The sequence below is a fragment of the Megalops cyprinoides genome, chromosome 5, assembly GCF_013368585.1.
Source record: "Megalops cyprinoides isolate fMegCyp1 chromosome 5, fMegCyp1.pri, whole genome shotgun sequence".
Lineage (NCBI taxonomy): Eukaryota > Metazoa > Chordata > Actinopteri > Elopiformes > Megalopidae > Megalops > Megalops cyprinoides.
The window spans coordinates 22,510,481-22,534,312 of record NC_050587.1 but is presented as its reverse complement, the minus strand read 5'-3'; the positions used below and the strand labels follow the sequence as shown (position 1 = coordinate 22,534,312).

The window sequence follows — 23,832 nt, the reverse complement described above, 5'->3', positions numbered from 1 at the left end:
GAGGAAATCATGGGGGAAATATGAGCATAGTGGATACAGAATATTTAATAAGAGTTGCTGGGGCATCCCAATAATATTGGTCATTTGAGTGCTTTGAGTTTAAAGTGTTGTCTCCAAAAAAGGGAACTTGGCAAAACTGCGTGCTAATATCAACTGACCAGTAAGAAAGTAGTATGTGAGCACACATGTGTAATTAATCCTCGGCTGGGGTACTTCTGGCTCAAATTGTACTGCACAAATGCAGCACACTTGCCTCCATGTCTGTTTTCCTAAACCGTGCAAGTAATGTTAAGTACTTGTCTGAGACAGAAATACTGTATGAAACTTCGAGATCAACACACGCACCGGATGGAAAGTATGTGTACTGAAATTATTATTTCGGTGAATGTAATAGACAAGAGTTGAAGCCAGTGTCTACTTTCACAGTTGTTTCAGCACCTGACCCATCTGAAGTAAACATTATACAACAGCGGCTCCACGAGGCCACACAATACACCAAAACTTTATACACTTCTAAAGTAGTAACGAAGTCGCTCCCAGCTTTACAACACCCACCGACGAGTTAAAACAACCATCATGATAATAAACTGGTAGTTAATTAAAATAGGAACATTAATTCTTTTTAATGTTGAAGAATATTTGACACCAGTCTCGTTTTTACGAGACAAATTCTTAAAATTATGTTCGGGTTTTACTTACAGACGCGCATGACCTCAGAAAATTAATTCCGTGCGTAGGTCAAACTGCAGGCACATTTCATACCTGTCTTATGAGGAACACGTTTCCAGGCAACATACAGCATTCGTTTGCCAAAACCATTCACATAAATCTGGAAACTGTTTTTTATTTGAACACTTTGCAACGCAACAGGCTGATTTTTTTAAACAACACTAAATAACCCGGTACTCATATTTGCGTTCGACAGTTCTGCGCAAATTAGAGGCTGTAAGTTAACAGCAGTGCATATACACTGTCAGCGTAATCAGTGAGTATGTCGTTTTATTTTGTATTAACCACAACACCTACGTCCGCAACTCGACGGAAAGCGTTATTTATTTATTGTTTGCTTGCTTGTACAAGCTATTCTCCTTACCTGTGACCGGCACCCCGGACCCAGTCTCTGCAGAGTCTGTCTGTCCACCGTTCACCGTGGAGGCTTTGGTGAGAGCTAGGAACAAAATTACCCACTCTGCTGCGCGGGGCAGCATGCTTCTTTTCGAAAACATTCAATTGAAACAGCAAGGAGAGAAAAATGTGCTTCCGCGAAGATGCGCCTTTGGGTTCAAGTATAAGGTAATCTCCATAGAAACGGCGCGTGCCTTTTACGCAGGAAAAAGTGGAGCAACTTTTTTTGTGGGCTCTTGAAAGTTGCTTCAATTAAAAGGGGAGCGTACAACTGAGTGCAATAATGGTATGCGCCTATATTTCTTAATTTAACTGCTGGTAACTTCTGAAGTTCATAGCACAGACCCCTCTCGCCCTCTGCTCTGCACTGCTACAGCATCATTGCCTCTCCTCGGCGCGCGCACACCATCAGCTCACGCGCTCCTGGGTTTATTCTATCAGGGTCTCCGCCCTCGTCTTTGCTTCAGGCCAATGAAACGCAATCGGTTGTTTTAAAGTGTTTTTTTTTTTGTGATCACATCCAGATACATTTAGAGTGATTTGAGACTTACATAGCTAAAGCCCCCGGAAATTCATTTTAACGATGGAGTTGTCAAAGACAGCGCGCAGTTTATATGACTATCCTACTAGAGAACAAAGAAGCGAAGGCAACGTACAGGAAATATACATACAGGAACAGTATGTGCAGGAAAGTTACACCTCTAGTCCTCAACAAGCAAACTGTTGCCTGCAACATGACAGCATTCTACTCTGAGGATTTCTTGTATATAGGCACGCTGCCCCGCCCCTCTACTCTGCTCTCACTTGGCGCCATCCTCAGCGGTCACAGCAGTGCCCTACGCCTCTACACCCGCCATTTGAGGATAAATTCTGGGCGCCCAACCCATGCAATGCTTATGGTAACTAATGTAATTAATTTCCTGATCCCGAAATTCCAAAGGACTTGGCAAAATGCAAATGTATTGGCAAATGCATGACAAAATTTGCTAACTGGATCTAAGTAATTAAGTAATGCACAGTCGTATTGTTCATTGCTGCAGGTACATCTCTGAAACAGAAAATCATACTATGGACAAGCTTATGTTCAGGTCAAATCATGTATTGCATTGTATCACGGTACCTACTTTTCATTGATTAATGAAATAATTAACTGATTGTTTCATTTTGGGGGGATGGTTGCTGATTGAAACTTAAGATAAAAAAAATACCAAGAATAATAATTAATCGAGTTAACAGCTCAAATTACATTATGTGGCAATGAGTGGCAGAGAAGTAGACATCAGAGCAGACGTCAGAAAGAAGATTTTTTTTTTTACCCTCAGTTTTATTTATTTTTTATTTTATTTTCAAGGACTTTGCTTCATACAAAATGTAACTGTAGAAACAACAGCAGAATTCAAATTCTGGCCAATAAACATAAGTCAGACAGCAGATGATTCCATCCCAGGACCTTAGTTAAGACAGTTCCAGCTATATTGTATGGATGGAATATTTCATATGGTTTAACACTGTTTTGTCATATAAAGTTTTTTTTTTCCACAAGCCCCCAAATTCATATCAAAGATTGTTAAAAATTAACAACTGAATACATCATATCAAAAAGTATGAAGATAAACAATTTCCTTTTTTACATGCACATACTTCTTCATAACATGCAAACGTGACATATTCAAGGAGTACAGCTAAATACAGCTAAAGCTGATTCAGTATGCAGAAACAAATTGTCGCAGTTTAACGTTTGGCAACGGACTGAAGCATTCGGGTAAATACACTACAAAGGTGGCAAAGATGAAGGGATCGTCACGGAAAGAGGGGAGAGCTGATTTCTCCCTACGTTGGCAACTTATGGGAACATTTAGTGGTTAGAAGGAAATTATTTATGGTCCAGGGTGTGAAGTTACTGTTCCTTTTCTAACTAAATATAAAAGCCATGACACTGCTTATGGAGCTCAATGTAATGTCTTACACACATTGTTTAACACTACACATTGAGTATGCATTGGTTGCTGTCTTATATTAGGGCATAGACACGAATAATCAATTCCCGTGTGACTGTCTTTAAAAAATACATTGAAAACAAAACACTTTAGATCCTTTTGGGAGTGGATAAATGTTATGTGTGCATGCAGTTTTCAAAATATTAACTTGATTATTTTCCCTGGAAATGTTTTTTTTTTCTTCCTCAGTTTCCTTACATAATTATTTTGCCTTTTTACACATTTTGAAATGTATTGTTTAAATTATTTTTTACAGCTGTTTATATAAATAATTTGGTCACAATCATGCTAAAGCCTGAATCTGGAGAACCCATACAGTAAAGCTACAGGGTGAATGAAGGTTGTTGTGAAACTGTCGTCTTGTTGCATAGCCCTGTGTTCACCATAGTCAGACCCTGCGTTGGGAAATGGCTGGAACCCTGACAAGAGGGCGGCCATGGCAACGTTTGGCTCCACCCTTATACCATGTATAAAACCCCTAAGCTCCACCTCACAGAGTAAAACAGAAAGGACTGGAATCAACAGTCTTCGGTATTAATAACAGCAACAGTTCAGAATGTGGACAGTTCAGCTTCCTCATAAGGGCCATCATAGAATACTTCCCTTAGTGGCCTACATGTCATTACACCCTGTGAAAACCTCATTTGATCCTGATGCAAAACATTTTGTAACAGACACACAGTGAAGGATGCCAACATTTAGACAATTTTATGCATGTGGAGGAATGTTACAATTCTGTGACATCGTGCAATCAAAAAAAGCTGAGTTTTTGAAAGCACTGTTTCAAAATGGTCACGGCGTGATTAACCATTTTAACCAATGCTCCTGTTATGTTACTGGAGTGGTTTGAACATAACGAGCCAATTGCACTTTTACAAACCTTGCACATGGTGAACTTTTGGGCAGTCCTTATTCTGTTCCTGCTGGTGAGAAACAGACCATTATAGAGAGAAGGGGGTGTCCCTTGGCATCAGGGGTGATGAAGAATTCACCCAAAACAGAGATGGAATTCTGTGTACCAGTTCCAGGGTCTTGGCCCATCAGATCTCTGAATCTCTGCAACTCTACAGCACCTATAACACAATCCTGTACTCATCAACCCAAATCACCTCTACTTGATGTGTATATACTGAGTATTCTATGCAGTCACTCGAGTTAAAAAGACCCAGACATGCAACCGCATCTTTTGACAGTGGAGGAAATTAAGAGGAAACCATTACAGTCTTCATAAGCTTGTTCATATTCATTTAAATGAACAGAATAAATCTGTTGCTCTGGGATTCGAAACCCCCCCCCACCCCCCAGTTTATTGATAAAAACAAAAGCTGAATGGAAATTATAGCCCCAAGTCCTCTGATTTTTTCAATCAAAAAATAAAACACAATTTTAATATCTATTCAACCATAGTTCATAAACATTTCTTTGCTTGCAACTAACAGAATATATCATCTAACCTGATTGATACGCAGTTCTCTCACATCTACTGTCCCACACCCCTTCCCCCAAAGTGTAGATGCATTGGAATAAACGAGGCTGCATCATCTCTACAAGATATTTAAAAGGTTAGGCACTTGGTCATTAACAACTGGAGAAGTAGCATTACATACTGAAAGATAGGCCTGACATGGTACAGAATCATATACAATTTACATAAATGGTAATAATTTTCTTTACAAGTTTTACCCAAAAATGCACATAATGAAAAGGTATATGGTCTATGACTGCTGGATATAAAATAATCACATTTTGCTTACCCTTATCTGTGTGTGTGCGCACACGTGCGTGTGTCTGTCTCTCTGTAAAGGTTTATTTTGTAAATCACAAGTACTGGTGGTGTTTACAAGATGGAGTCAACCAGCAGACAAAAATAATTTTTGCGATTATATGGTAAATATTACTCTGTCTGTTCTGTATTGGTATACATGTATATTAGATTATGATGATTCCATAATTGTAATCCTGTGGAAACAAGGTAAAATACTGAAAAAAAGCAGACGAGAATAGGGAAAACAACTGCAGTGCAATTGTATCACCATTTGAATCTTCCGGTTCAAAATTTCAGCGGCTCTCCAATTCTCTGACAGTTGGCAGTTGACATCTCTCTTCTCACCTGATTTTGAATGTCCAATAGAGCACTTCAGTCATATTCACAGAGCAGAAGGCAGATGCCCTCCATCATGTTGTTGCTGAGTAAATGTGGGAGCTTGTATTTCCCCCCGCAGACTAGGGGAGGAGATTTTGGCATCTTTCACCTACTATGCCGTTTCACTCCTCATGGTTGTAGATGAAACGGTGTATCATACAGCATACCTGGAGTACGGCATCTTGGTTTCCTGCTTTGCACATCATGAAATCATCTTTGAGTTCAGTGCAAAACAATAAAATCAGAATATAATGTTTACAGGCAGGCAGTTATCCCTTGAGAAAAAAAGAATTTAAAATCTGGAATGATTCTCATGTTATTTTTCTTTCCTTTTTTATATTTCTTCCCTTTCAGTGTTTTTGACTATTCCATGAGTCTCGTCCATCATGCACTGTGAAACTCACATATACATATACATATACACACGACAACAGTGTAAACTACCGCCTTCTCAAAGATGATAAAACTCATCACAATTTCCCCTTGAAATGCATTGGAAAGATACTGCAAGAACCTTGCAGGAATTCTGTGTGTGTGTGTGCGTGTGTGTGTGTGTGTGAGCGGGTGAATGATTGTGTACATGTGTGTGTGTGTGTAAGTGAGCGGGTGAATGATTGTGTATATGTATGTGTGTGTGTATGTAAGTGAGCGGGTGAATGATTGTGTATGTGTGTGTGTGTGTGTGTGTGTGTGTGTGTGTGTGTGTGTGTGAGTGTGCGTGCGTGCGTGCATGTATGCGTGTGTGTGAGTCCTGTCTGTCTGTTAAAGCCATGCTAGCACCATTCATCCTCCTCAGCCTCCCGTTGGCTGCCACGCCCTGTGGTGCTGGATCCAGGGCCAGCATTGACACCCAGGGCGAAATGATACCCATTGGGGACACCCCGGCCCTGCTGGGATGGAGGGGGCGGGAGAGCAGTCCCCTGGGGGGCGGCGGTCCGTGGGGAGCGTCCGGCCTGGGAGCTCAGTGCATCCTGAAAAACGTCCCCCTCCTCTGAGAGGCCGCAGTATGAACCCCTGTCCTGTGGGTCGTGGTGGCCCAGGCTTGGGTCAGAGCCGATGCGGGTGATGGGCACGGGCGAGTCAGAGTCGCCCACCTCGCCCCACAGGAGGGCGTTGTGCTCAGACAGGCCGCGGCTCAGCCTGCCGGTACTCAGAGTGGGCGGGCCGGCTCGGGCGACACCCGACTGCACGGGGGAAGAGTTAGCGGTCCTGTAGGCCACACCGGGGCGGGGGGTGAGGGGGGTCTGGGGCAGCTGCCGTCGCCCTCGGCAGGGTGTGCTCGCCCCTGAGGTCAGCATCACGGGGCTCCCCTTAGCGGAACCACTGCCCTACATGAAAATGGGAACAGAGCAATCAAAACAACAAAAGGATGAAAAGGGAGGGGCGGGGTAGGGCCCAGGTCACGGGGACAGGGGGAGGGGGGCAAACAGGAAAGGGCCTCCGTGTGTGCGATGGAGGGAGTGGGAGAGAGGCAGAGGAGGGGATAGAGAGTGTCCACGACAAATAACACAGAAAAAAGAGAAGCGAGAAAGAGAGACAGAAACACGGTATAGTCACAGCCGACAAGACAAACAATACAATGATACCACAAACACACACATATACACAAACACACAGATACAAGGCACATGATGTGGAGACGTGGTGAAGAAGAGAGTGGAAACAAAAGTAAACAGGCATAAGTGGCTGTACTGAGACCAGGCCAAAGAGAGCGTTAACATGTTGGATCCATGACGGTGGACAGATCAACTGACCTCAGGTCAGTGGGATGTTTATTTATACCATATGCCTGAATTCAGCAGTAACAGCTGATCATATTCAGACAATGGTAAAAAAAAAAAAAAAAAATTCTCTGAACTGTATGCCACTCATGGACCCACTCCTCTTTTGGTCCATTAACAGCTCAGAGACAGAGAGATTAGTGAGGGGACATCCATGCATTCCACTCCACAATCTCCACAACCTGCATTTACAGTGCTCACTGAGCGATGGTACACTCCAATGGCAAAAAACGATGCTACCTCAAGTTGCATCATTATATATAGATTAGTGCATATGTGCATCCTCAGAGATACTGTGTTATCCTACAGCCCTCATCAAGCTCCATCAACTGTGTCTCAGACTCCTTTCGGTTTTGGGGGATCGTGTCTGGTGTGAATGCTGGCGTGATACACTGTAAATCTGGCAACGTTGCCAGCAATCATGTTGCAGAAACAGATGGAGGATGGATCATCTTTCCTCTTAATCTGACCCAGACTTCTGGTACCTTACATCACTCACTCACTCACTACCTTCACTAAACTTGGACTTTTTACTACTTACTCCATTGACTCCTCAACCTCACTATCCCTGACACCTGACCCCTTACACTGCTTAGTCACTAGCCCCTTTCCCCTTGACCTCTGACCTCTACCTACTCACCTCACTAACCCTGAACTCTAACACCTTACCCACTCACTAACCTTACTATCCCTGACCTCTGACCACTGACCCCACTCGCTCACTAACCTCAGTAACCTTTACCTCTGACCCCGGATCCCACTTGCTTACTTACTTCAAATTCCCTTGATCTTTGACCCCTTACTCCGCTAAACCTGACCTCTGCACCCTGAACCTGCTTACCATGACCTCTGACCCCTGACCCCACTCGCTTACTAATCCCAATCACCCAGACCTCAGATTCAGGAATATCCCTTACCGTACCCTGCGTTCTATTGGCTACCCTGGCCCCACCCCCCAGCCACTCACCTGCTTGCTGAATCCGGGCTCCTGGGACTCGCTGGGTGACACGGCGCAGCTGGCGGAGGTGGGCTTGGTGTGGAAGTGCTCCCGGCTGCCATAGCGGTCACAGGAGTAGTACCGCTGCTTCTTCTCTGACGACGCGGAATGGTGCTTCCTCTCGTGTGACCGACCGCGGTCATACGCCCGCTCCCGGAACGTGGACTCCACAGGGGGGTCACCTGGTGTACCTTTAAAAAGCAACTTCACCTGAGTCCAAGGAATGGCACCCACACACACATGCACAGAAACTGATATTGAATGTTTCCTCCACCATTGGTATGAAGTTGTACATGTGGACACTAAATTGACAAACTATGGAAACAAATAAGGCCTACTGTAACATCTTTATAACAGAATGTTGAAGACCATGAATCTCAAAACAGCCATTCACAAAGGAACAGCATGATTTTATGAATCACTTGAAAAACAAGTCAGGTGTAAAAATGATCACAGATCAATAGGTGCGTTTACATGGAGCCTAATATTCCTTTAATAATCGGATTCAAGCTCAATCGAAATGAAAATGCCTCGTGTAAATACCTCGATCGGAATGAAATACCCCAATCCAATCGAGAATTCAATCGGATTTAAAGAGGTGGTGTAGATTTCTGATAATCCGTTCGATCGGAAAATATTAGCCATGTAGATCGGATTGCCTTCTGCACTTGGAACTTTCTGCGCATGTTCATTACGTGAAGTAATGGCATATTGACGTTTTACTATGCATGACACAGTTAAAAAAACATGGCAGCCAGTGCGAAAAATTGGTCGACGACAGAGACCACGCTCATGTTAAACATTCCCAAAGAATTAAGCATAGTTGAGTGACTAGATGGGTGCAAATCCCGCAACAACAAGTTGTTTAAGCAAGTTTGGGAGAAGCTTAATGAAGTGGGGTAAACAGGTCTATTGACCAAATTAAGAACCACTGGAAGGGGCTGAAGAGTGGGTATTATAAAGCAAAATCTGACCAAAATAAAAGTGGTGTAGCCCCTACCAACTTTCCATTTTTTGGCATAACGGAGGCCGCTGGCCACCGCAGCCCAATTGAGCATAACTTCGTGAATGACTGTTGTGTCATCCTGAAGTTGTCTCTCCATTCCAGATAAGTAAATTCATGCAGAACAACTTTGTCCCATCAGTCCTTGCTTTGGACTTTCATCCACATCCGTCTTGTTTTGATGGACGGAATGGGCAGTAAAGGTATTGTTCTGTACAGGACGGTATCCCAGCACAAAGCATCCCGTGCTCGACTTCTCTTATTCAATATCTCTACGAAGAGGAGGTTTCTTTCAAATTATTGCTTTATTAGAACAGAGAAAAGAATTGAGAAAAGTTTGGCTATAATACATGGCACATCCATATTTGAAGTCGGCTATGCGGGAATGCTGGATGCAGGATCTTGCGAATGTCAGACTGTCTATTCCGATTGCATGCCTGTGACATGAAAAAGCACACAAACTATCCGATCGCTTTCATGTAAACAGTACGTTTGGAATCATCACTCGGAATGAAAAAATGAAAAAAATGACAGGAAAAAAAATGAATGAAAAAAATGTGTGCATGTAAACGTAGCTAACGTTCCAAAGACAAATTTATCAACATCACACATTACACAAGACACCAAGCAGGACCTCTAAACCAGTTTGGTAGAATGGCACCACAAGGCCCATTGCAGTGCCCAGAGGTGTCTAAACCTCCATTCCTCAAAATGATCCCAGTCTTTCCAGCTCTCTGGAATGCGGGGTTCTTCTCCTGGATGCAGGGAGATGACAGCAGTCCGAAAGGGTTCTCGCTGCCCCTCTGAGAAGTGGCCGTAAATTAGGAGGTCAGTGGGTGAGCGTGTCCATTACACCCCTTTAATCTGCGTAATGAAGCCCAGCTGTAGCCTCGGACATCCAGTCCAAACAACAGCACCTCCATAAAAACACCCTGATCTCTATCACAGATGACCCTCCACAGCAGGCACTAACGAGGCCACAGACGTATTCATACCCACATGAAAGGGTCGTAAAATCTCAACTCGTAAACGTATATATGTCAAACACATAAATATTTTCCGCTATAGGATGTCATTTTAAGCCATATTATTGACTATACTGTAATACTTCTAAATATAAATTAGACAATATATTCTGTGATATCTGAAAAAATGCATTATGACAAAGGTGACAATTTTGTGTTTTGTAATTTAGGCAATATTTTGTTTTTTCTTGAAAGTCATTAAATGAATGGGTGCTCTCCTCAGTTATGCTCCCCAAGTCTTCTGGCATGGAACAAGAAGAGTCATCTATTACTCTGTAAATATTAAATATCATTCAAATCAATGGAATTTTTGAGGGAGTGTGCAGCCTGGCAGATATGGATCTTGTGAGAATTTGGTTGCTTACAGTTTAGTTATGGTTTTCACTGGGGCTCTTAAGAGAAATGCTATTGCTGTATTATATCTCTGTGACTTGGTTGGTACTGTGAACTCTTCACAAAATAACAAATGATGGCATTTTGATGTACTTCCTTTTTCCATGCTTTTTCCAGAAATTCGAAGCTGAAATATGTCCTTTTGCAACAAGTTTTGAAAAAATGAGGGCTGCATTAACTAACTGAGCAATCTTTGGAGTGAACCTAGTGAATAATGTTTTATGAAATGTGTGTAGTTGAGAAGAACTAACAATCAAGGTGCCCAAATTGCTACAGCACCCAAAAAGTGAGCCCTAGCAACAAGAAGTAAAACAAAACTTTTCATTAGAAGAGCTTAGCGAACATTTCATAACCTCTGCTGCACAGTCACAACCATGGAAGAAAAGGAAACACCCAGGAATCAAAAATCAGGCCCACTGGAAAGCAGATTTGTACTGGCGGCTCGTGATTCTGTCTTACTCAGAAGGAGCCCTTTGGAAACACTCTTTCCCTGTATAACCCCATAATGCCCACCTAATCCCAGAAAGAATTTTCTTTCCAACAAAATGGCAGTTGAGTCCGCTCTGTTTCTCTCAAAAAAATTAAAATTTTGAAGTGACCACTCATCATTGGGTTTGTTCTTGTCATTAGTCTCCCAGCAGCAAATTGTACTGGCTCCTGGAACTTGGGCTTGACTGATGATTACCATCCAGGCTCTCTAGGGTAATTTTGACTTTTCATACACACAGGCCATGCGCTGTGCTGTTTTCGACCATACCCCTTAAAGAATGTTCATAAGGACCCTGTGACACTTATAACAATGGCAGAGCTTTCAATTTTGGATGTGAAACACAAAGAGCTGAAAATGGCATTAATATATAGCATAACTGTGGCCGCCCTCACCCATCCCTAACCTCATGTGTTGTGCATGTCCTATGTTCTCACTGACCTGCTGTGGTGGACGGCTGGCGGCTGGTCGGCTGATCCAGCGATCGCTGCTTCTTCTCCCTGTCCCTGCGACGGTGGCAGCGGTGGTGGTGGTGGTGATGGTGGTGGGGCTTCTCCAGAGCCGGCCGCTCCAGGGCGTAGTCCCGCAGGTTCACCTCCTGGGGGCGCTGTGGGGCCAGGGTGGAGATGGAGCGCCTCATTGGACTAGCGTCAGGTATTGGCTGAGTGGGCCGTGTGGAAGAGGAGGGAGCGAGAGACACAGAGGCACAGTGAAAAGATGTGAAGGAGTGATGGGAGCTCCACTGCCATTATCGGCGAGGAGGAGGATTTCTGTAACTACAAAATGAAACAATTATTTTTGACATTACTCAGTTCTTTTTTGGTTAACATCAGTGAATCAGGATACACATCTCTCGAATGGGAGGTGGGGGTGCTTTGTTAATGCTCATTATTGCATGCTGTGCACACTCAATTCAGATGTTTGAGTGGCATTATTACAGTGTTTTGTTCAGCCTAAAATTTACGAAGTACATTTCTGTGCCTAGACACAAAGTGATCGACACATGTATAGTGTTAACAAAGCCAAAAGGGACCTGTCAGCTCTTTGAAGCTGCTTTGTGACAGTAGTGATTATGTCTAATTTGAGCTATTTAGATTTAAAAAAAAATCTTTGTCTTATTTGGCTTCATTAAAGGCCCACTATCTCCATCTAGTGGTGACAACTGGAAGTTATCTGCCTACCCACCATGACATACAACTTTTGTTTCTTGCAATCTCTGCCCAAAGAACAGTGGAGGAATATTTTACTTCTTTTTATCTTTATGAGTCAAGCTCCCCTAGTTCTGACAATTAAAGGAGGCAGCCCTCAGAATACAGCAGGTGTCTGCAGTACTAACAAGAACTCCCTCGAGTTCCCTGATGTAGCAGCTGTCAGGTCCCCAGATGACAACAAAGACATGAACCGACCCCCGATCACTGATTTGGCACAGGCCAGGTTTTGGGCCCTTCTTTTTTTTTCCTTTTTTTACAATGTACTAGCGGTAGCCACTATACTTTTATTTAAAGCTTAACTTCCCCTTCAATTTAAATTTTAATACATTGTTCATTACCTTTAGGATAATAAGTCTCCCTATTCAGAGATTCTTCATTTGATTAAACAGCTAAGAACACTGACATAAAAACCAAATGAAAACCAATATTTCAAGGTTTTGTAACATACTTGGGGCAATCTAACCCCCACACAAAGCCTGGAATTATACCTTATTCAAAATTATGCCTTAATCCACCTATCATTCTCCCTGCGGGAAGAATGTAGGAAATTACATTTGCACATCACACTGCTGTTCCTCACTCCTTTAAAAAATGTTCTGGGTCTCTGAAATGCATGAACATAGACTCCAAATGTGTTGATAACCTGTAGACATTGTCTGTTCCTTGTAAACTAAGATGGGTCATGTCTGTGTGCAATTTGAAGTTTGAAGCATCAGTGTTACTTATCAAAGGAAGATGATATGAGGGCTATGTTTGTAGGCTCACAAGTATCAGTAAAGATCAGAAGGAATGGGGGAGGCATGTCATGTGACAAAATATTACAAATGGTATCAACCTGACACAGGACTGTGAGTGGCAGTTTTCTTTCAATTTAAATAAAGACAAAAAAACACCATCAATGGTAGTGTTCCCTTTTACCTGCATAAATATTATGGCAGCACTGTGTGCAAACACTGAAGAAGAATATGTAATGGAGCAAAAGAGGTCAAGTGGAGACCGCAGATATTCCTGTGCTAATTCCTCCACATGAAACATGAACCGAAACTCCACAGAAAAAGACACCACACAGGCAGACGACAGGACAGCACTGCAAAACATAGAGTGGCATGGGAGCTCGACCACAAATGCGCAAGGAAAGGGGAATCACTGCGTTTTGTGCCCTTTGTCACCGGTCATGCTCTGTCTCGAGGCTCTTGTAGAGAGGCAGTGCGTAAAGCTCGCCGCCATGGGAGAGGGGGGGGGTCACAGCTCGAGGGTGGGACAGGAAGAGGGGTATACAGGGGTCACCTGGGACAGTGAAAGAGCTGGGACAGTGGTGCAACAGCAGTACATACTGAGAGGTACGTTCCCGGGGCGTATCGACAGTGGCTTCGCTGCCAGGCGGCACACGGGTGGAGGAAAAGGCACACAGCAGCCATGGGCAGGCACCACGCAGGAGAGCAGGAGAGCAGGAGAGGGAGAGAGAGTGAGAAGGAGGAGAGGGGGAGAGAGGAGAGAGTAGGAGAGGGGGAGAAGGAGGAAAGTAGGGGAGGGAGAGAGGGAGAGAGAGGAGAGAGAGTGAGAGGGGGAGAGGGTAGAGAGAGGAGAGAGAGTGAGAAGGGGAGAAGGAGGAGAGTAGGAGAGGGAGAGAGGGAGAGAGAGGAGAGAGTGAGGGGGAGAAGGAGGAGAGTAGGAGAGAGGGAGACAGACATGAGAGTCAGAGGTAGTGGAGCAGTAGAGGTGGAGAGAAAGGGAGACAGAGGGAGAGAGTGAAAAAGGAGAGTAGGAGGAAGGGAGAAGGAGAGGAGTAGGAGAGGGGGAGAAAGGGAGAAAGAGGGAGTAGAGCAGGGAAAAGGGTGGGAGGAAAGAACAAGGAGAGAAGGAGTGATGAGAGGGGATGAAACAAATGAGGAGAAAAGAGGGAGAGGGGACAACATAGGTGAAGCAGAGGAATTAAAAGTGGATAGAGTCAATGAGGGGAGCCATTGTGTGAGGATTTGGATGGAGGGCGGAAAAAGAATTTGGAGGTAACATGGGGGAGGAAAGAGGAGAAGAAAGTAGAGAGAAGGAAGAAAGAACACAAGGAGACAGACAGCAAAGCGAGACAAGACAGGAACCACATGGTTAGACACATGAGTCAATAAGACAGCTGGACACGAGAGCTGGTTGGAGAGGCTTTCAGATGGGCAGCAACAGCAGCAACTCACTCCTCCTGGACAGCAGATGGAGGAGAGGAGAAGGACAAAAAACAAAGGAAGAAACAAAAATGCCAATGGGAGCAACTCGAAGGTAGCCAGATGAAATAGCTGAAGACAAATGCAAATCTAGCAAAGAAAAACAAGGTGAAAAAAGCAATGAAGCATTACTTTATTATAAGAGACTGTGAATGGAAACAGAGGTGAATGAAAGTAAAGACAAAAATGGTTTTATAAAATGTTGAAATTATGAAAAAGTACAAAGACGATTAACACATATAGGAGTAAATGGACATAATATTGAGAGATTTGTAGGTGACGCTTGAATGCATTGCTTAATGGGTCTTCGATACTAGGTTTTTAGTCAAGTGTCACCTATGAAGAAACAATATACTGAGACTAGAACTTCAAAATTTCACTCCTGAGTAAAGAAATGGGAGAAGAGAAGGAGAATATATGACCAAAAAAAATCTTCTGGTAGTGTGAAATCAGTAGTGCTGGTGGCACAGGAATTCAAATTACTTTTGCTATGATGCTGTTCTCTTCATGGTCCCTTCCACATCTGGAGCAGGAGTTGCTTGTTCACATGTTATCAGATTATGCAGCATACTACTTATCCACCAATCTTTATATTATAGAGATGCCTCAGTCTAATCAAGTTTTTACTGTCAGCCCACCTAATGATCTGCTATACAGTGCCTGCTCTGAACTGATGCTTATGAAAAATTAGCCCATTCTGTATTTTGCTTTGTTCCAGATCACTCTACCGAGTACACCTTTAGGTTACTCATTTACCTGGTCCTAGAGAAGTTATAATAAACAGATGGTGTGGCATCCAGACGAAAGCTAGGAGGAGAGCTCACACGGGAAGCACACACTCTGTACAACTTTAATTCCATTTGAATTGCAGTTTCTTTCAGCTGCTCAGACGATATAGAACAAACCTTTATCAGTTTCACATATTCCTCAAGTAAAGGAATATTCTCCATACCCTCGTCAGTTTCAGGGTATTTTGGGTCAAATTAAGCTGAATTTAGTTTCAAGGTTAATTAAGTGGCCAACATCTACCCAAAACTGAATCAGGAACTACAGTAATTGTATTAGACTGTATCTGTGAAACACTGAAGAATACGACAACAAATAAAATGATAATCACACAAGGTGAGAATGAGATCAAAATGATTTTAGCAGCTTTATGAATGTATTCGTTTTTTTTTTTTAGGTTACAGCTAATTACCTGTAATCATACCATTTATGTCTTTTGTGTCTTGGCTGTCACGGAGAGATACGGAAATAGCAGAAATTACAGAGAGCACAGCAAGTTCTAATACCTTGAGCCCGTTTAAAATGAATGATTTGCATCACCGTTTTATGAAAGCAATATCTGATTAACTGCCGCGTTCCTCTGGACAGAGGAGTCTTGGCTTTTGTTGTCTAAATATTGTCTGAAGTTATGAGCAGAGGCTGTCAGCGGTGCTTGCTGAAGTGGATCTGCTCTGACAGAGGGATGCTCTGCCTTATTTTGCCTCCAGCTGCTTTCATTAATTCATCTCCATCCGGCCTCTCTCTCCCAAAGGAGCATCCAGCCTCCGCACGTCCGCCCTCCGAAGTCTCGAGCACTGAGGGGCGTGAACCGGGAAAATCCACAAAACAAGCAAGCGGAGGACTGGATTTCACCGGTTTTTAGAAAAGCTAACTCATCCTGGTTTCTTTAACACAAAAGATGTGGAGCTGGGTGCTGCCCATGAGAAGTGTGAAACCCTAGCTGCCTTATGGTGAATGCTAATTTGCCTTGTTGGGCATAAATTGTCTGTATTCTGAGGGCAGCATGTTGACTGGTGTTTACTGCAACTGTGGAATACATGAATACATCTCTAAAGTTGCAGTAAGAACAATCTCCTTTGAATCCTTAGCATGTGCATTATGCAACACAGGGCATACTTCAGAAGAGCATATGTGTGGTTTAGGCATTAGCTGAGAGTAGTGCAGGCCCCAATGTAGTGCAGTCTCAAAATGACTGAGCTGAGCATGGATGGTAGCATGGATGCTGTGTAAGGCCTAGCTGAGAGTAGCGTGTGTTTATTACAGGCCAAAGCTGAGACTAGTGTGTGTATAGTCCAGGGCCTACCTGAGAGTAGTATGTGTGCAGTGCCATAGTAGAGCTTACCTGAAACTCTGCATTGAGTCTAGGCATGGAGGCAGCTCTTCCCTGGCTCTCCAGACCAGGGTGACCCCCAACATCAGTACTGTCCTCCATGTTCTTCATCTCCACAGACTCCTGCAAGACACATACACACACAGAACCACATACACGCACACACGTAAGAAACGCTAGAAAATAAGACCATAAGACCTGTGAAAATAAACTAACATAAACCAACACTTTTTGCCTGCCTCCAGTGGCCATACTCACCGTGGGCCTCAGGCTTAGCTGCATAACAGCATGGTGTGTATGTGAGAGTTGAAGACTCTACATGGCAGAGCCACAGTCTAACCTTAGCTTTGGTAGTGCTGGGGATGTCCTCTGACTGGCCCCTCTGGACGGTTCGCTTGCTTCTTGGACGCTGTACTTCCTGTGGTTTCTCCACTACCCTGGAGGGAGATTCTTTGACAGTGGCGTCCTGGCTTTGTCTAGGTTTTCACAGACACAAAAGCACACACACACACACACACACACACACACACACGCATGCATAAAGACACACATGTACACACACCCATGCATAGATCTTAGTCTCTTTAGCTGTATGGAAAAGTTGAGTACCCATGGTGACACACTACTGTGTCACATGTATAACCAAACCTGACCCATTCCCTTTTATAGTCAAACACTAGCTACATTCTGGGAACATACATGAGTAGCCGAGCAATATTCATGCTTGAGTTCTAGAGATGCGTACATATTGTATTCATGCTTGAGTTTTAGTGTACATTAACAATTTTCACGTAGTGGTATAACATGGCCATAAATAAATAACAAAAGGAAAGCACCAGCATACTGAGAAAGTGATTCCAATATTTATGGCTCCCAGAGACAGGGCAGCTGTGATATGTGGCCAGAGTTGACAACTTTCTTGCATCAAATCTCACCAGAGGGACCTCAATTTAGAGCTAGAAAGGGCCAGACCTGCATCACAATCACGAACATGCCATGATTTTTCTGTGCACCTGTCAGTCTTCTGTCTAACACAGTGAGAACTTGGGGAGTGGGGCCCTGCCCCAGAGGAGCAGATCTGTGCAATACATGCAATGACACTTAGTTTCACAAGAATCATAGTCTACAGTCAGTGGCCTGGATACAGTGCAGGGTAGAAATATCAACACCATTTGAATGTTTTCAATTTGTTAAGTCCCCCCAAACTACAAGTGACAATTGATTAGTCTCTTGGCAGGCCAAAAGTCCCTCTATCCCAACACAAAAGCACCAAGCTTTTGGAAGTGGCTAAGGATGCTGCTGTGATATGTAAAGCTATACACAGACACTCACACTGTGGTCCCGTTGGTCAGAGAGGTGTCAGTGGGTGGCGGTTCTGATTGGGGTTGTGGCTCAGGCTGGGTGGGCGGCGGTTTGGCGTTGCTAAGCAGCGGCTCCTGGTCCTGCATGTGAGCCAATGGGAGCATGGGCCGGAAGAGGGCCCCAACCTTTCCCTGTAAAGGGCAGACACAAGTACATGCCAGCAGTGATGACATACCCCGGCTTCATGAACCTTGTTGTGTGCGGGGCTACTGTGTACAGTCAATCATGGAGCCAACAGATTAGAGATAATCGTGGTTGGGCCTTTTAAGCTGCTTAAAAGTGCTGACAGAAGTATACCGGGAGAGCACATCATTCCATGTAGTTCAAAAGTAAATATGTATTTTTACTTCTCAAAAAGTGTGTGCTCTGCTTATAAGCACCTGGGCTGATTACTGTGCAGTGGTTTTCAGCATGGTCTACAAAAATCAAGCATCCCAAAACAGCAAACAATTTCATAAAAAACCACCATGAGAGCAGGCTCATAATGGACTACTCAGGCCCAGGAGACACTGTATTGACAGCATAGGATATCTTTGCCAACTTTCAGTCTTTACTCATAAACCCATGGAAAATCTCTCTGATTCGCATTTTCACTTTTGACAGGCATGGGAAAACCATTCATATCATTGAATAATGAAAGCTTTGTACCTTTCAATAATATGTCCAAACTGTTTATCCTCAGGTCAAACCACCTAAGCTAAATAGTGTGGTGTGGTAATAACTTTTTGTTCTGCAATCTTCTTTTTATCATATAACTACTACAGAGGGATGCTCTGGAGGAGGGCTTTTTATTCAGATACATTTCTGAAATATGCAGTGATGGAGAAAATTATGACCCAGGGTGACATTTCCACTAATCCTGACTTCCTTCTCTACAAGGAAACAGCACCCTCTAATGCCCACTTAGGGTAGTGCAGTTACCTGGGCTCCACCTGTAGGCTGCTGCTGCTGGAGATTCTTGGCTCGGTTCTGCTTGTAGTAGTCAAAGATCATGAGGGCCGCGTACACCTTCCCAACTGTCAGTTCATTGTCTTGGGGAGAGAAAGGGGGGGGGGGGGGGGGGGGGGGGGGGGGGGGGGGGGGGGGGGGGGGGGGGGGGGGGGGGGGGGGTTAGACACATCAGTGATTAGTGCTTCCTCCCGGGGGGGGGCAGGGGGGTTAGACACATCAGTGATTAGTGCTTCCTCCCAGCGTCCTCCCAGATTTGATTCACTGTTGGTGGGGGGTTGAATGGCAGGAGTGCTAGTGGTGGTGGGAGGGGAGGCTGTCAGTTTAGCCTGGTTTCCGCTGCGATTCCCTCCTTTTTGCAGATGGCATTATCTTATCCGAGCACACGGCTTCACTCTGGGGTTCCACCGCTCTCTGCGGGATCTCAGATCAGTGCTTACAGACCAGGGCCCTCATTTATGACATAAACGGCGGGACACTCATCACAGTCTGACTCAGGCCATCGAAGAGCTCTCAACAGGACATACATGGACGAGGGGAGCAGTGCAGTTAAACTGCCCCTCTGAAATTATGTCAAGACATTTATACAAAAAAAAAATAACATGTCCACTTTTCGGTAAACATTACCACAAATCCTCTTAGTCGTTAACCTGACGTAACTGCATCCGCCCGTGGAATCATGACAGCTATGGCAATGACTGAGGGAAGATGATGGAAGGCTGGAATTCGCAATCCATCACAGAGGTGAATGTGGATTCAGTGTGCAATCTGGCCACTAGGTGTCACTGGAATTGCAGCACTATTTTATCACAGGGGCAATCTGTGAAATAAGAGCATGAGACTCCAGGCAGGTGCTGTGCGCGGTGCAAGCCAGACTGCAGCAGTTGGCATGTGTTTGTGTGTTTGTACATGAGGAAGCCCAGCTGCTGAGTGGATGGGACAGAAGATATATGGAGGTGGTAGGGAGAGACACACTGGTGTATTTTGGGCATCCAGATCATTTACCAAGTAATGTGGTGTAGTTGCAGTAAGGAACAGGTTTGTAAACCAAAGGTTGTTGCTTTAATTCCCTATTGGGACACTGCTGTTGTGCACTTGTGCAACCTACTCATATCGCCTCAGTAAATACCAACTGTATAAATAGATAATGTGTAAAAATTGTAAGCTGTGCAAGTTGCTCTAGATAAGAGCATCTTCTATGCAAATGAAATGTTACGTAATTCAATGTAATATTTAGTGTAAAACAGAGACAGAAAAAAATACAACACACAAACAGCTCAACACAGGAAATGTAATACACAGGCAAGCCAAACTCAACAGTATCTCATTGCACAGAAAGCCCAACACACAAAGTGAATGCACGCACACATCCCAACACACAGCAGCCAAACACACAAACAGCCCGAACACAGACAGTATGAATGGACTCATGAGGAGCTCACGTTTGTGTGGGGTCACCAGCAAGTCCATGGTCTTTTGGGACAGGTTGGGCCAGACGTTAGCAATCTCCTTTTTCAGGTCGGCATCGCAGAGACGTTGGGCCAGCACTCCTGAGGAGACCCAGGGAGAGAGCTATGTGAGACCCCTTTCCCCATTCACCCCCTGCCCTGTACCCCCATGCATATGTGCTCTGTACCCCCTTCTACACTCTGACCTGCCCTGTACTGTCTTGCCCATTCACTGCTACCCTGTCCCCCCTACTTTACTCACACCTGTCCATTATCCTCTTCTCCACCTGCTTTGTACACCTTTCCCCATTCACCACTACCCTGTACCCCATTCACACCTGCTCTGAACCTCACTGACATCTGCCATGACTCTTCCCCTCACAGCTGTTCTCAACCACCCTCTCCTCCTTTTTCTAAAAAAGGTGGTATTCCACTTCACTTCAGGTGTTTAGGAATGAGAAGAAGGAAGGGAACTGAAACAGAGAATATCCCGGGCGGAGCCCCATACCCGACGCCAGCTTGATCTCCAGAGCCGTGCGGATCAGAGCCATGAGGGTGGAGGTGAAGTGCACTGTGTTGTCCTCAGCGATAGGCATGTTCATCTTCACCAGCCGCTTTAAGGTGGAGGGAAGTGGGGGTAAAAAACTGTTAGACCACTCCCCCAATATTGGCCGCCCAATCAGATAGCATCAATCACTCTCATATGCAATCTTCTGTGTGCCGGTGACATACGTTGCACTCACAAGTCACATAACTAGGTAGACCAGCACCAGGTGCTGGTAAAATTGTACAATATACTTCAAATCAGATTTGCAGGTTCACATTGATTTCTGGAGGTTGAGTCTTGAAGTGCACCGTATCTCACCACACAAAAAAAGTTCCTTCCAAAAAGTTTTGTGGAGGGACTGGAGAGACAAATGCACATTCAGATCCCATTCAAATGGCAGCACATGTGGCTGTGAGAGTATGCGTGTTGGTGAGAGATGGACGTGGAGGGAGAGGAGGGACAGGAGGGTGGGAATGCATGCTCAGGCCTTCACAGCAGCCCAAAGCCATACGCCTGCCATAAATCTGTCATTCATTTCTGGACCCTACTTCAATAACAGCTTGAAGCGTTCAAACCACACATAAGCTTCTGCCTATTATAAATTCAAATATATAACCTTTACTATAGGGCATATATATTTTATATATTTCCACATGCTCAAATGTCCTGGGTGTATTATAAACATATCAATATTTGCCAATTTCATGTGTCCATCAGAGTGCATTGTAAAATGATATATTATAAAATACATATTTAAAACATATGCATAATATGAAAGTGGAATGTAGCAGAATAACATATGTGCCATATAATTTAAAATACATAAAAATATGCCCTTTATTTTAAATTCTGGGGAGAGAAAGAGAGAATCATAAATGAAAGCAGGCCGTTCCACTGCAGAGGAACTGAGGATGCGATGCTTGCTTGAACAGGAAATTCTGTGGCCATTGCTAATGGCCCTTTGCAGAGCACACGCTTTGCGCTACATGAAAATGTCAGGGTGTTTTACACGTCAGAAATGCTACACATACCCCACCGCATGCTCTGCTGCTCTCTGTGGGTGAAAGGGTGAAGAGAACCTTTTCCCAGCATGCATGCCCCCCCCCCCCCCCCCCCCCCCCCCCCGTGTGCAGTGATAATGTGGGGAAAACACACGTGTTGTTTGGACAGGAAGGGACCACGCCGATACATGACATCGTTGTTAAGTGATGCGAAGCCTGATTGTGGAGGAGTCTGACCTCCGCTGAGAGCAAAAATGAACAAATCTACGAGGCAGCACAAGAGTCAGCCAGACAAAAGAAGGGGGGTCATGAGAAGAGAGGGGAAGTGGTCAAATACACACACACACACACACACACACACACACACGTGCACGCACACACACACACACACACACACACACTCATGCAGAGCTGAGCACATACAGTACATAGTCATGAAGCCATGACAGCCACACTACCCACAATGCAACCAAGAGGGAAAGTCAGAGAACAGTGCCCGCTCGAAGTGACAGGAAGTGTTAGTGAGGGTTACGTCACACACATCGATAGAGCGGAAAGTGAGAAATTTGAAAAAGGAGGGAGGCCGATAAAGGCTTGCGCAGAAGACAGCAGCGTGTTCATCACAGAGGCGAGACAGCAATGTTTTTCCACAACAGCAGAAAAGAGGAGATGGAAAATAGGAATGCCTCGCTTCACTGCACAGCTACACTGCCTCCTCTGCTTGCCTCACTCAACTCATCTTTCAGCTCATCTCAATGTGGAGTTATATTTGGAGACTGAGCCAAAACGCGGGTGACAAACGTCAGCCTGAATGGTCCTGACCTCCTCTAGCTGGTCTATATAACAGCTAGGAGAGAGTCCATATAAATGTCTTTAGTGTTCTTTTCTCTGTCACTGTTCAAAGAATGCGATTCTGGCTGGTGAAAGGCTAGAAAGCAAAACAAGTTCATAAATGTTGGGGGTGGGGGTGGGTTTGGGGGGTGATTGCTCATTTATATTTATATTGCTAATTTTCTGACAGGACCCCTGTGATTTCTTTTCTCAGATTGTGGGCACACAGTATATTATTATCATTTTAACCTTTTCACTTTCACCGTCAGGCCACATGTCTATTGTGACACACGCAACAATTTTACTCCAACATTCATCCCCTAACACTGAGAATTATTGCATCACAGGGAGCAAAATATTTAAACACTTTACATCCATACAGTGGAGCTCAGAGACAGAGAGAGGGGACTGTGCACCAGCAAGATCAAAGCAGCACTTAACAAAAAAAAAAAAAAAAAACACGAGAAAAGAACACTGCCACAACAGAGCAGAGGGAGTGGCTAAGTGGTGAGCCAGCGACAGGACAGGGGAGGGCCACACAAAGGGCTACCTTGTACGCGACTCTTGGCGGACATTTCTTTCCCAAACCTAAGGGAGGGGTCATGTGGAGCAGCATCTCGTACATATCGATGTAGCTGATGCGGCCACTTCGCAAGGGCGAAACGTAAACAATAACAAAACAAATACACACAAAAAAGAGGGGGAATTTAGAGGAAGAGGGTAGAACAGAGGAAAGGAAAAAAAAAAGAAATACACGACAAAAAAAAAAAGAAAAGAAACAGAAATCTGTGTTATTTAGATTTCCAGAGAGGCTGGGAAGCAGATGCCATGCCAGCCCTTGACTGGACTCGGATGGATCCGGGAAGTCAGGAGGAAAAAGGAGCTGGGACACACAGCTCCCTGGGGAAGCGTGGGACATGAGGTGTGAATGAGGGCTCAGAGGCCAGGGAGAGTGACAGGATGTTGTCCGGGGGGGAGGATGACTGTTTCCTCATGCTGAGAGTCATTGGTGGGTAGCCACTGGGCGCTGGGAAACAAAGCTTTCAAAGCCAACTTTTGGCTTATCACCAGCTAGAGAATAACTGAGACTCCTACCATCAACTGCTGAAAATCATTCACTATGGTTCTGAACCAAACAACTAGTCATTCATGGTCAGTAAACAGACAGGGAAAATCAGTTACCTGCAGTAGGAAGATACGCTCT

The 23,832-nt window shown here is 44.4% G+C and overlaps 1 protein-coding gene across 1 annotated transcript in view; it reads right to left on the bottom strand.

The window, feature by feature from the left end:
* Positions 1 to 5,966: 5,966 nt before the first annotated feature.
* The window catches only part of cacna1bb (calcium channel, voltage-dependent, N type, alpha 1B subunit, b), a 97,851-nt gene continuing 79,985 nt past the window's right edge, over positions 5,967 to 23,832 (bottom strand). Inside the window, exons 37-46 of the mRNA XM_036528791.1 lie at positions 20,758 to 20,863; positions 20,244 to 20,351; positions 18,775 to 18,884; positions 17,824 to 17,984; positions 16,832 to 16,967; positions 16,504 to 16,614; positions 13,497 to 13,535; positions 11,393 to 11,612; positions 8,014 to 8,234; positions 5,967 to 6,593 (exon numbers count right to left, since the gene is read on the bottom strand). Of these exons, the coding sequence (XP_036384684.1) occupies positions 6,039 to 6,593; positions 8,014 to 8,234; positions 11,393 to 11,612; positions 13,497 to 13,535; positions 16,504 to 16,614; positions 16,832 to 16,967; positions 17,824 to 17,984; positions 18,775 to 18,884; positions 20,244 to 20,351; positions 20,758 to 20,863 (1,767 nt within the window). The 3' untranslated portion in view covers positions 5,967 to 6,038. The remainder of the gene's footprint in view (positions 6,594 to 8,013; positions 8,235 to 11,392; positions 11,613 to 13,496; positions 13,536 to 16,503; positions 16,615 to 16,831; positions 16,968 to 17,823; positions 17,985 to 18,774; positions 18,885 to 20,243; positions 20,352 to 20,757; positions 20,864 to 23,832) is intronic.